The 14538-nt window shown below is 36.7% G+C and overlaps 1 protein-coding gene and 1 pseudogene across 2 annotated transcripts; both read left to right on the top strand.

The window, feature by feature from the left end:
• The first annotated feature begins 475 nt into the window (after positions 1–475).
• Positions 476–1383, top strand: LOC120307098 (annotated as a pseudogene).
• Positions 1384–6877: 5494 nt separating this feature from the next.
• LOC120307003 (olfactory receptor 1052-like) lies at positions 6878–11336 on the top strand. 2 transcript variants are annotated; one of them, XM_039341141.1, is made up of 3 exons: positions 6878–6959; positions 7339–8225; positions 8652–11336. In XM_039341141.1, the coding sequence occupies exons 2-3, from the start codon at positions 7344–7346 to the stop codon at positions 8658–8660; spliced, it is 891 nt and encodes a 296-aa protein (XP_039197075.1). In that variant the 5' UTR covers positions 6878–6959; positions 7339–7343; the 3' UTR covers positions 8661–11336. The 2 variants fall into 2 exon arrangements, with proteins under 2 accessions (XP_039197075.1, XP_039197074.1); XM_039341140.1 differs by having other exon boundaries at positions 7339–11336.
• Positions 11337–14538: the final 3202 nt, after the last annotated feature.

The raw sequence follows: 14538 nt of genomic DNA on the forward strand, positions 1-14538 counted from the left end.
TAATTCTTTACTTCAGCTTGTCAAAATATCCTGTAAACAGAAATGTAAATGTAATTCATATTTCCCCTGATATTTGTTTAATGTCTTCTCATTTTTAAAGGAGAGTTCATCCAGTCAAAGATTTCATATCATTAATTGTTTTTAATAGTCCTGTGGAGAAGTTATTCATGGGCTGGAACTATTTTAATCACATATAGTAGGATATACTTAATCCTTCCTAATAACCATGGCTATTTCATTGCAAAGCATCTAATTCTCAAAGTATGATGATCAGGTTGCAGTTTGAAAGGAAATATCTATGCAGACTGAATATTGTTCGCTTTAAACTGAATGTTATTTTATTACTTGAGTTCTTCATCAAAAAATTTCCAACTTTATTTCCTTTGCTAGGAACTTAAAAATTGATTCTGATCACAGACTACATTACAAATATTTGAAAAACAAAGGAAAATTGACTAAGTGTTACTGTGATTACATGGGAAACAACACACCGGTGACAGAATTCATACTCACTGGGTTGACAGAGGCTCACAGTTGCAGCTGATCCTCTTTGGGACATTTTTTGCTGTTTATACCATCACCCTGTTTGGAAACCTAAGCATGATTATCTTGATCAGAATCAGTCCTTCCCTCCACACACCAATGTACTTTTTTCTTACCAGTTTATCTTTTTTGGATATTTGTTATTCATCTTGTGTTATTCCAAAATTCCTACCAATATTTTAAAAGAGAAGAAGATTATTTCCTATGGAGGTTGCTTTACTCAGTTTTACTTTTATATTCTATTGGCCACCACAGAGTGCTATCTCCTAGTAGTGATGGCCTATGATCGCTACGTGGCGATCTGCAATTCACTACTCTACTTGATCACAATGTCCCAAAGAAAGTGTGTTCAGCTGATAGCAGTTGCCTACATTGCTGGGATCATTAATGCTTCCATTCACACAGTAGCTGCATCTAGACTGTTTTTATTGTGAGGATCCTCCTCTTTTTGCTCTTTCCTGCTCAGATATCAGTCTTAATTATCTGTTGGTTTTTATACTTGTTGGCTTCAATTTAATAACAACAAGCTTGACTGTTCTCACTTCCTACACTTATATCCTAGTCACCATTTTAAAGATCCATTCTGCCGCAAGCCATAGGAAAGCCTTCTCTACTTGTACATCTCACCTTATAGTCATCACCATTTTCCATGGATGTCTTAGCTTTATGTATGCACAACCAAGCTCTGGGTCAAATTATAAACTAGATCAAATGGCCTCTGTGTTCTATGTAGTGGTGACTCCCATGCTCAACCCATTAATTTACAGCATGAGGAGCCAGGAGGTAAGGGATGCCTTCAGAAATATCATAGGAAGAAAATTGCATCTTCAACAGATATGATAATACCTTTCAGAGCCATTTCTTTTTGCCAAAATTCAGCTTTAGATAAACACTGTTCTAGTGGCAAATGGTATTACTATCATCATCATCATCATCATCATCATCATAAACCATTATGTTATGTAATTTTCCTAGGGCTATGGTATTAATTATATATTTGCTTTTCATTCAAAAAATGAAATTTGAACTCTAAAGAAGAATTGTCCCTTTTTGGGTGTAGCTGTCATGCCCTAGCGATTTCCATCAATTAGAAAGGAATGACAGGCTTTGCTTTTCAGGTCTAGGGCAAATCGCCAATGCCAACTTGCTGCAGCCAACTCACCACAGTCAACTTACCATGGGACACGTTGCCATGGCCAACTTGCTACAGGACAACTTGCTGCAGGACAGTTCAACCCTGTATTAATCATTTCATTCTGTTATTTTTATTATTAGTGACAGCATTTTCATCAAAATTATTGTAACTCTTGTATTTCTGGATTGACTTTCTTTATTTTAGTATTATTGGCCACAGTTCCGTCTAAATTTATTTAATTTTTGTATTTGTTGAATTGTCCCATGGTGAATTGTCCCCTGGCAAGTTGGCTGTAGTGAATGGTCCTATTTCGATGCTTTTCAGTTGTTCATAAACAGCTAAAGGACAGAGCGCAGAAGGGAGGAAAAAACAGTTCTTCAGAGTTAGAACAAAGTCAGCATTTCTTCAGTTTAAAAGGCCAATCTTTTGGGAGTATAATTACAAAAACAATGACATATTTACATTTTAATTTTCTTATATTAGAACCCTAATAAAATGCTATTGCTATTAGAAACCTTATAAGATTGTTTAACCAATAAGGAGATACAGTATCAAGAATAAAAGAAAAGCATGTTCACTGATTTAGCTTTGCATATATTACATCTCCAGTGTAAGATCAACTTTTCCACTGAGTCCAATAAACCCAAAGAAGAATATTTATTTGTTTGTTTGCTTGCTTGCTTATTTGTTTATATACTCATTCATTCATTTTACATACTTCTTAACCATCTTTCAGAGAGTGGTTCTGGGTGATGTACAATTTTACCTGTTGCTCTTGTTTTATGTTTGTAATTACTATTCTTAATAAATGATCAATGATCATAGATCAAGTTTCAATGATCAATTAATAAAAAGGTGGTAGTACTGTTCTATAATCAAAGATGTGGCTGAGAACCTAACCAAAATAATTAGGCCCATAGATTACTACCCTCTCCTACTCCTTCACATTAGGACGAATGACACAACAAAGAACCTGAGCCCAATACTGAGAGACTATAAGCAACTAGGCAATAAAGTTAAGGAGCTAGGAGCACAAGTAGTGTTCTCATCAGTATTTCCAACAAAAGGCAGCACCCATTGAGGGAAAAAAGAATTTTGAAATAAACCACTGGCTAAAGGGTTGGTGTTGCCAAGAAAACTTTGGTTTCCTGGACCATGGACTGCATTTCCTATGCAAAGAACTCTTGGCAAGAGATGGGCTGCACCTCACGTAAACAGGGGAAAATGTACTCGGAAAAAGACTGGCCCAACTCATTGGAAGGGCTTTAAACTAAAATTGAGGGGGAAGGGTGACCAATCATTAGAATCTCTAGAACAGGGCTTTTCAACATTGGCACATGGCAGGTGATACTTGGCCCTGCCCAGTCCAGCCAAGTGTAGTGGGGGAGGGAATGAGCCAAAGCGGTGCAGAACAGGACTTGCCCTGAGAGAGTCCTCGGGAGCTGCAGGGCTGCTGGATGAGACAAAAGCCCCGGGATCAGCACTTCTGGCACACCCAGAAGAGAAAGGAAGAAGGGGGACGAAGACAGAAGGGAATATAAAAGGAGGCAGTTTTGGCAGAGAGGGAGAAAAAAAAAGACTCCAGAGAAAGAGGCAGAAGAGAAAAGGCTTTTCTCACAGAAGTGATGAGAGAGAGAGAGAGACAGAGACAGAGAGACAGAGAGAGAAAAGGATTTTGGAGGAATGTGTCTGTGAGAATGGGAAGAATTTGGAGGAACATGTGTGTGTGAATGGAGAGGATATTGGAGGGATGTTTGTATGGGAATGGGAAGCGCCAGGTGAGTGCACTTCACAGGATGAAGTGGGTGGACGTATGCTGGCAGATCCTTTGGCATCGGGAAGGCTCCGAAGGAGGTAGCTGGGGGGGGGGAAGCAGAAGGTCTTTCAGCAGGTGCTGCCAGGCCTGCAAATGCAGCACTGCCCCTCTGCTTTCCAACCCCAAAATTCTGGAGTAAAGTTGGGCAGCCTTTGAGCACCCCGGACAAGTTGTAAATCTGCTGTAGTGTCGGCTGATGTCCCATGTCCCATGAGGCTGGAGCGTTCAGCCTTTAGTCAGGGTTGCCGGCAGGATGAAGCAGACAGAGGTACTTCTAAGTCCTGCCCCAGCTATGGCGAGGAGCAGCAACTGTGTCTGTGCCCAGAGAGCAGGGAGAAGGAAACGGAGGGACTGGGCTGCCTTCTGGCCCACTGGATTCAGGTTTTTCCTTTGATTGGGGGCGTATGGCCTGACTCTCGCCGAAATGCAAATCCCTCTCTAAGCAGAGATTGGGAGGCTGAAAGCCTCTGTCTTTGTGGCCATGCAATTCTAAAATCAATGGGCTGCTGCTAGGGAGGAGAATCAAAATAGGGCAAAACAAGCATCGTCCACCATAGTTTTTGATTGCAAAGTTTTCCTCGGGTTTTCTTATCCCTTCCTGGGCTATTAAAATCACATTGGCAAGGTCTGTACTGAACACTTGGCTGCAAACTACTCAACCAGATTTTAGCCTAGCCCTTTGTGCAGTCCCAGGCCACATTCTGGAGGTCAGAGGATGTAGTAACAGGAGAGAGCTGCAAAACTGATTCATTATTTATTTTCGCCTTTAGCAACAATAACTACATTCCTTGACAACTTTGCTAGCAACCTGCAGGCTGTGAACTTTCCTTTCCCACTTGGGGAAAGAATTCAGGAGTGCTAGATTTATTTTTCCTACTAATTACAGTACACTTTGTGAGTTTTTTAAGGAGCTTATGAGAAAAAGATGTGTCTGAAAATTAAAAGATGTATGGATTGAGTTGTGAGACAGGGAAGTTAAGTACATGGACTTATGCATTTCCAGTTTTGTGCCACTAATATTCTGACTGGACACCTGCATGCTCTCAAGGCCCAAAGATTGTTTTCATTTTTCCCAGGACGGTATTGTGGATTAACTAAATTTTTCTGAGTTCTGATTTTAAGGTGAGTATCCCAAGCCATGCAGGCCTTTGATCTTCTTAAATACATAATAATAAAATAATGAGAACTAAAGGCTCAAAGGGAAGGCAGATTAGAAAGAACGAGACCTTTTGGGGTCTTCAATTCCCTTCCTGTTAAGAGTTCCTTAATAAGGTTTGCTCTTTCTTCCTAACATTAATAAAGGTGGTTTTTCCAGAAAATATGTGAAGAGCTGTAATTGATGATTTAACTATGTTTTCTTTTTGGCTGTGTTTTAATTTATATATAATGTATGTTTAGTCAAGGAGGGCTTGGAGAGGTAGAAATGGCCAATATGGAGGCTGAACCTTGCCTTCCAGATCTCTATCTCTCCTGCAGATCTCTGGAGAGGCGGAGAGGGTGGCAGGGGAACTGTGTGAAGGAAGGCTGCCCCAATGAAACAAGCCAGCATCCTTACCACACACGATTGGAAATGAGAATTTCCTTTCGAGAAGGGACAGCCTCCCTTGTGCAGGACCCAGGAGCGCTGCTCCCCTGCTGTCTCCTCTTGCTCTCCAGAGATCTGTCAAGACAGAAGTTGGACTCGGAGGAAACTGCTTCCTGTAAATGTCCTCCACCTCTTGCTTTGCCGGGAGGGGACACCAGATGATATCTGGGATTGGGAAAAGAACATCTCTTTAGTATGCTACACACACACACACACACACACACACACACACATTCCATGCTTGGAGACTTATATCCATACCTGAGTTAGCAAATTGCCAATCATGCCTGGGCTTTGGGAGAAGGCCCTCTCCTTCCTCTGTGGATAAAAGTCCGCAAACCTGGAATGTGGTGTGTATGCACATGTGTTTGTACATGCACATGCACTTGGCTGTTAGCAATTTGGGAAGGCAAGGAGTTTGTGGGGCACCGAGTTGTACCCACATTGAGTTAGCCAGTGCAACTTGTTCTGTTCGGACCCAGATGTCTCGAGTCAGCTGTGTCCAGTGACACAGCTGTGTTCCATCGAGCAGGCCATGCCCATCTGCTAGGCAACTGGCGGTACTCAAATATTGCTATCTGCAAAGTCTCACTATAATAAAGAAGACAAAAAAGATGCTTTATCATCCAGGACTTTAAAACAAACTTGAGGATAAAAAAGAACAACTAATAAAATGGATTAAAGAACTGTCAGAAGAATCATTAAACCGTGGGAGACAAAAAACTGATACTTTACTTGATTTGTCTTTTTTGTCCCCAACAACACTGACAAAAATACAATCTGGCAAGCCAAACTTACTGATTTGAAAAGCAACCGGGCAAAAGAAGAAGATTAGAGTTGGAGTTAAGAGATGTGATTCAACTTATCAGATGGAATATTATATGGCTAAACACTTGTTTGAATACGGTTTACATATAGATTATTAGATGGTGTATTATAGGATTAAATATTGTTGGAATATGGCCAAAAGAATAGATAAAGCCTGTAAAGGGGCCCTATAGTAAGAATAAGATATATTAGTAGCATAGTGCTTTTAGAATATATGAAATGCTAAAACATTGAGAGGGTCTGTTTAAATGAAAAGGTTGGATATTTAAAGGTAATGAATTTTGACAAAGTTATGACTGATAAGAATTGTCTGAATACCAAGGGGAAACTAAGCTTCAATAAGAATCTTGAAAACAGGACATATAATGACTTAATAAGATGACTTTTATAAATACAATGGAAACACAAGCTGATTAAAAAACATGTTATATGATGATGTTATTATTATATGCATAAATACTAAATATGTTTATATTCAACTTGGTATATGCTGAAAATATTAAGAATTATATTTGTCTAATGTAGACAAAAGGAGAATGTTACTGGAAGAAGAGAGGATCAAGAAATATATTACCGACCAACATATTGATTAATTGTAGAAATTATCATTGATTGTTTTAAATATATGAATCCAGACAACACACTGTTCACGAAGCACTAAAGATTATTATTGTAAAAAATTAATAAAATATATTTTTAAAAAATAATTACTTCAGCTGCATTTCAACTTCTCAAATGTAGAATAAAAGTTTCAAGGAAACGTATTAATTCAGCATCTAATAATTGGAGCTTCCAGGTGAGAAACTAAAAGTTAACATGCAGCCACCATTTCTAGAAAGCATTTGTCTAAGATTAGAACTACTTAGGGAATACCAAGGTTTCCCAGTGGAAAATATTCTCTTTCAGAGACAGCTGGAGCTGGAATATATCTGGATTTCTACCCACAGACAAAGAATTTCCTAACTCATTTCACATAGAAGCAATCCACCCACAACCAGAAAAGAAGGAATGTGTTAAACTATTGTAGATGTGGTTGAGTTCAGAGTGACTTGGTAAGTTGAGGATGTTTGGGCTCTTTTAGGCTTATCAGGATAGTGTAAGAATCTCAAAATTGTTCTGTATTAAAGATGGAGTAGTTATTCTTTATATATATAATTCCAAGTCTTTCTTCTAAGGACTTATTTTGGATCACAAATGCTAGCTTTCTATCGCTTATGGCATTCAATTTGATTGTTCTTCAATAATAATCATGAATAAACCATATTTTAATATATCATCAGAATACTGACATACCCAGTTTTATCTTCTTAGAATCTAATTTTTAATCCTCTTTCCAAGATCTTATTTCAGATCGCAAGAATGGATCCTTATGTAGGTGAAATATTTAGAGAACGTGTAATATTGAGTCCTGTATTTCTTTTATTTTCACAGTGTTAATGGGAAATAGCACATGGGTGACAGAATTCATACTCACTGGGTTGACAGAGGACCCACACCTGCAGCTGATCCTTTTTGTGATATTTTTTGCTATTTATGCCATTACCTTGATGGGAAATGTGGGCATGATTGTCTTAATCAGAACCAGTCCTCAACTCCACACACCAATGTACTTTTTCCTTACCAGCTTATCTTTCCTGGATACCTGCTATTCAACAACGGTCACCCCAAAGTTCCTATCCAATCTTTTAAAAGAGAAGAAGTCAATTTCCTTTGCAAGTTGTTTTACTCAGCTTTACTTTTATGCCATATTTGCCACCACAGAGAGCTACCTCCTAGCTGTGATGGCCTATGATCGCTATGTGGCAATCTGCAGTCCACTACTCTATTTGATGATAATGTCCCAAAGAAAGTGTGTTCAGCTGATAGCAGTTGCCTATATTGCTGGGATCATTAATGCTTCTATACACATAATCGCTATGTCTAAACTATCATTCTGTGGCCCTAACTTCATTAAGAATTTTTATTGTGAGGGTCCTCCCCTTTTTGCTCTTTCCTGCTCAGATATCAGTCTTAATTATCTGTTGGTTTTTATACTCGTTGGCTTCAATTTAATAATAACAAGCTTGACTGTTCTCACCTCCTACACTTATATCCTAGTCACCATTTTAAAGATCCACTCTGCCACAAGCCGTAAGAAAGCCTTCTCTACTTGTACATCTCACCTCATGGTCATCACCATTTTCTACGGATGTCTCAGCTTTATGTATGTACGGCCAAGTTCTAGACAGAATTATAATCTAGACCAAATGGCCTCAGTGTTCTATGTAGTGGTGACTCCCATGCTCAACCCATTAATCTACAGCATGAGGAACCAGGAGGTAAGGCGTGCTTTCAGAAATATCCTAGAAAAGAAATTTCATATTAAACACTTTTAAGAGTCATTGTTTTGGGGCAAAATTTAGTTTTACATAAAGCTGTTCTATTAGCAAATGGTTTTTTCATTAAATAATATTCCACTATGCCATTCAGCTTCCTTAGGGCTCTGATAGTAACTATATATTTACTTTTGAGTTCAAAAAATGAAATTTGAAATCTAAAGAAAACGTATCCTACTTCGGATTGGCTATCATGTCTGATTTATTATTATCAATTAGAAAGAAATAACAGACTCTGCTCTTTGCTGTTTACAAGGCAAGAAACAGAGCACAGACAGGAGGAAAAAGAACAGAGATAATAAGTTCTTCAAGTTAGAACAAAGCTGCCATTTATATCTGGCTTAATCCAGGCTGATCTTCCCTTTTCAGTGTTCATAGCTGGATAGCGGTCATTCAAGCATATCAGACACACCTATTGCTCTTTGTACCTCAGTACCACAGCAAAAGCCAGTTGGAGCCAAATGTACTCCTATTTGGTAAGGACAAATATTAGATGGTACATATGTTATTTCAGCTTGTTTTAACAAGCTTCCTGAAATCTACTTTTAAAGGAGAAGTTATCCATTCCAAGGGGAAATAATCTGTAAACTCAGATCAAAATATGCTGTGATAAACTGTGGCACTGGGAATTTATGAATATGTTTATAAGTCACTGACCATGGGAAGATGTGAAAATTAGAAGGGAAATCAAATCTTTATGCCTTTTGTGTAGGCAACATCTGCTTCCAAAAGAACCTGTGTTGAATTAAGATCAGCAGCAACAAAGCAAGACAACACAAAGGAGTCCCATTTCATTAAGTTAAGTATGACAAAAATTAGGGATTCCAAACTGATGAAGGCATTTAGCAAATCCTTGTGGACAAGGGGAGGGAAGAGAAAGACTGTCTCTTATCCTGCCTGTTCACAGTAGAATATACTCTTCTAGAAGGAAGGATGTGTAGGTTTTTGGGTTTTTTTATAATTTTGATATAGTACTAGAAAAGGAAATATACTGTATATATGTTGATTCAAATATAATTAAACCAATATAAAAGAATCTTTTAAAACAACAAAAAATAAAAAGGCATCCTCCAAAAGTAAGTTAAATATAAACAGTGGTGGGATTCAGCCAGTTCGCACCAGTTCGGCAGAACCAGTAGCTAATTTTTTGTTGCCCAGACTCAGAATGGACTTCCGGAAGTGGCATCCACACAGAGAACCGATTGTTCACATATTTGAATCCATCACTGAATACAAGCCAATATTATTCAGCACTTGTGATATCTATAATAAATTGCTATAATATAATTTTTAAACAAGTTGAACCTGACTCAGAATTGTATTTTTTAGGCTTTATGTCAATAGACAGCCAGTTCAAAGATTGAGAGTTGACACATTTAATCAAGCCAAACTGTAGTCTCTTTCACAGAAGTAATTTCCAGGAACACATAATGCTCTTTGAGTAGCAGTCCAACTTTAATATAAATTCAGAATCTTTCATGAATAGGCAAGTTCAATTTTTTTTCAAGTATAATTACAAAATCAATACATTTTAATTTTCTTCCAAGAATCTGGTACTTCCAAGAATCTAGTTAACACTGTTTAACCAATACAAAACTTAGACCATGTAATACATTTACATTATATTTCCAATGTAAGATCAACAAAGGTTTTCTTAAATATCTGTTGAGTACAATGAACCCAAAGAAGAATTTTAATGTATTGACCTTGTTTTAAATTCATAAATACTATTCTTAATAAGTACAGTTGATATTTCTTAAAAGTTGAGATCAATTATTTTATAATATAGGAAAATCTAGTTCTCTGTTCCAATTATTTTTATATTGTTAATATTTATTTTTTTATTGTGGGTGAAATGGAATTGCTGTTTTAGCTTCTAAAAAAATCTTAATCTGTGGCATTCAAATCCATAGAAGTTTCCAAGCAGTTCATCCTAAACTTCACATCATATGAGTAGGACAAATACTTTGGTGGTATATATTGCTATTTAGATATAGTTTTTTGGAATCTTTCAAAAGTCTTGAAAGTTTGATGAGAATCCATTTTTATAATATGTTCCACAAATCTAATTTGTATTGTATCAAGGGCTTTTCCTATATCTAATAAGGCCACAATGTCCATTATATATTTTTCAGAATGTACTATTTAATCGATCTACCAATTATTTGATATTATCAGAAGCTTCAGAAAGCCAGCATTTAAAGGATAAATTATTGGTAGTAATACCTTCAACAATATTTGTGTCATAGTTGCAATCAAAATTATTTTATCTATGATCCTGGGCAATCCATTTCTGTTGTCAAACTAGCTATAACACAAACCTTATGTAATAAATCAGTCCCAATAAAAAGTAGCCATACATTTATTAATTACAGAGGTTGCAAATTTCAGTTCAGATTCCAATTCAGTGGAATGTTTTGAGTTACTCTATAAAAATATCACGAACTACAAGATACAAGGATCTGTAGGAACAGATGCGTTCATATTTTTTTGTATTTTGCAAAATTCTGTTCTTACACTCAGAAGTTTCAAATGGCAGTGGTCCATTAAAAAAGAATAAAATAGATTAATATCAGAATGGAGAAGAATAGTATTACTGTTTCAGGTTTTATTATACTCTGTCAACACTCAGGAGATCAGAATCTACACTAGTGTAAGAATGCATCAGAGTCCAGTGGGAGTCGGGCACATATAATTTACAGTAGTAGTAGTAGTAGTAGTAGTAGTAGTAGTAGTAGTAGTAGTAGTAGTAGAAGTAGTAGTAATTACTATTATTAATGATATATAATAATTATTATTATCATTACATCATTTTGCATTGAATTTCCTTGGGTATAAAACCATTGCATGTGACAGTAACATCCTAGCATTCAAAGGGTACTTCCTAATTCATGATCCCCAACATTATCTCTTCCTGTTGTTTTGTTTTGAAAAATATAACATAAAATAAAATACAGAAGTAACAATAAAATGGGAGAGTAACTCATGGAGTACCTATCATTCAAAATAATATTTTATTAGTAAGTGTGATTGTATAATAAAAGCCTAATTTGTACTAACTCAAGAATTTATGGGTCAATTAATTCAGCAATCTGCTGGAAAGGTACTGTGATTTAAAAGATGTGGAAGTAACTAATTTGTCATGGTTCATTATTATAAAATATATAGTAACTATAACTCAGCTCAAATATTTCATTGTTTGTTTATTTGCATTATTCAGTTTGATTGCATGGGATTTAAAAACCTTACAAAAATACTTTTTATCCAAGAATATCTTTCTGGACCTGATTCTGCATTAATTGTGTCTTACCTTCCTCATAGCACATCAGCATACTTTTTCCTTATTTTCTTGAACAATTACTCTGCTGACACAGTAGTGTTCCCAAATTGTCATTTGAAAGAATAAGTAATTCCTTTCGTTAGCAGTCTTATTCAGAGTTATTTTTTTATGGTCCATTGATTACAACAAAGGCTGTCCGCTCCTTAGGATGGCCAGTGACTGATGGTCATAGTGATGGGTAATCCAGTACTCTATTTAGGCTAGGAATCATAGCAATAGCAATAACATTTAATCTTATATGCCACTCCTTTCTAATTTACTGACCTCAGAAGAATGGAAGACTGAGTCAACCTTGAGTTGGTCAGGATCTGACTGCTGGTAGTTGGCAGAATTAGCCTGCAATACTGCATTCTCACCATTGCGCCACCATAGCTCCTAATGTCATGACTCATGAAAAAATGGAGCTTATCATTCATGTTAATGGTTTCACCAGTAGACTGTTTTTGGGATATTTTCAGTGGTGAGATTCAGCCTGTTCATGCCACTTCGGCAGAACTGGTAGCTATTTTTTTGTTGCTCAGGCCCAGAATGGACTTTCAGAAGTGGCATTCACATAGAGAACCAGTTGTTCACATATTTGAATCCCACCATTGGATATTTTCTCAATACTTGTAAAAATGACCATCTGATATAAAGTTGCAACTGAGTGCAGAAGATAAAACTCCATGTCAGCTGGAGGGCAATGGCATTCTGATGGAAGAAAATTAGGAACTGGCCAAACCATTGATATCATCATACAATGAGGCCAATGACATTCTGCACCATACTATTTTTTTGATTATCTGCCAGTCAATATGGCACATAAAATGGAAAATAGAAGAAAAAAAACAGGGTTGTAAGAAAAGCACCAATATCAGAATAGTCAAATCTTGTTAGAAAGTGTAAAATGTATAGTAACACCCTGGAGTCATCACAATAAAAAAAAAAAAAAACCTGTGTGGGCACCCCACCTCAGTATTTCTGGAATACAACTGAAGCCTGGCTTTGAGTGGGCAGATATACAGGGGTATGTAAATGAGCAGGACCTTTAGATCACTAAATGAACAACTGAAGTTTTAAATCTGCACTTGCTTCTATTTATATATTTGGTTATTTAATTGAGTTGCTTATTTACCATCTAAGAACAAATCACAGAATTTTAAAAATACAGACCATGTTAATATAGTACATGCATAACTAACAGTACATACTGTATGTACAGTATATTAAAAAGAAGAAACCTTATAAAATTAAGACTTTTTGAAGAAACCAATCATTTTCATCTGAGGTGAGCCGAGGTGGCGCAGCAGTTAGAGTGCAGTACTGCAGGCCACTTTAGCTGACTGTGTTCAGCAGGTCAGCGGTTCAAATCTCACCGGCTCAAGGTTGACTAAGCCTTCCATCCTTCCGGGGTAGGTAAAATGAGGACCCAGATTGTTGGGCACAATGTAAATATATATACATTGCTTACTGGTATACACCGCTTAGAGAGTGCTTGCACTTAAAGCGATATATAAGTCTCATAAATAAATAAATAAATTTGCTTACTCCCTGGGAAAGGGCCCGTAAATTTAGTTTAGCTCCTTGAAGAAGTGAGAAATCTTATAGAAAGACACACCAAATAGTCATCTGTTCTCCCTTGTCTACTGGCTTCTGCTGCTTTCTTGCATGTGGCCTTTGCTAGTTTAAGCTGTTCCTTTGGCTTCCTTGCCTCTCATGCAGAAAATCTGTGGCATGAGGAACATTGCATTTTTTTGTCTGGTTTTTGATGAATCCATGGCTGGATTACAAAATTTGCATGAAAGAGGGACATATCAATACAGGAATATAGCATATTGTCATAAGCAAATTCAGCAAAGAGATATGATATAAGTCCAGTTGTCTTCCTGGTAAGAAATATAGCACCTTAAATCTTGCTGCAATAGTTGGATAACTTCCCAATTTCTTTATTCATTTCTGGATGGTGCAAAGGGAAATGAATTTTAATATTTAATAAGTACAAGAGGAAGTTTGGAAATTTGGAAATAAACTGACTTCCTCAATTTTGTGATCACATAGTTGACCAATCCACTATATCTTAAGGCATGATCCAGAAAAAAGATGAATTGTTTCTTGGGCTGTTGGAAAATAAAATGAACCAATTTTATAAATCCACTACTATCAATGTGTAATATACCCCCTCACTGGAGGAACATCTGTAATGAAATGTAGAGAAAGAGTATCCCAGGGTTGCAACAGGGTCTTCAATGGTTACAATAACCCAGTTGGATTACCAGGAATTGATTTTGATCTATGACAGAGATGACAAGAGGAAACATAATTCTTAATGCAGATGCAGAGCCACCTAAACTCACATAGGGCTCTATGTTGGGTTCTAAATATCCACCATAACCTGCTATTGGTTGTCATGGCACAGCTATAGTACTTCCTCCACTAGGAGAAGAAGCACATATAAACGTCCATCAGAGACTATTCTTGAATTTACTTCTTTGGTATGAAATTTGCAGAACTGATGTCAGCCTTCCCAGTTAGACCAGCCAGGAAGTTTGACCTCATGAGCTAATTCTACTTCATTATAAGGCTACATTAACAGAATCTTTTAAGTCTGGCAGTATAAATCTCTCACTGTCTTTTTTATAGGCTGCAAAGTAAGCAAGGTTCCTTCTGAATTTCTTTTTTTTTTTTGCCCATTATGCATCTGAGGGCTATGTCCTCTCTTATCTGATCATTCCCTAGGCAGCATTTCTCTCCCCACCATCTCCCATTGACATTCCCACATATTATTACAGTTAAGTGAGTTACAGATTTCAGATTTTATTTATTTAGCTAATTTATACAGCCATTCAAAAAAAGTGTACAATTCAGGCCATGTGCATCTTTAATAACAATAATTCAATAACAGCAATGAAAATTAAAAATAATAAAATATTTTAAAAA

Source organism: Crotalus tigris, unplaced genomic scaffold (genome assembly GCF_016545835.1).
Source record: "Crotalus tigris isolate CLP2741 ecotype Arizona unplaced genomic scaffold, ASM1654583v1 scf7180000017764.6130737, whole genome shotgun sequence".
Taxonomy (NCBI): domain Eukaryota; kingdom Metazoa; phylum Chordata; class Lepidosauria; order Squamata; family Viperidae; genus Crotalus; species Crotalus tigris.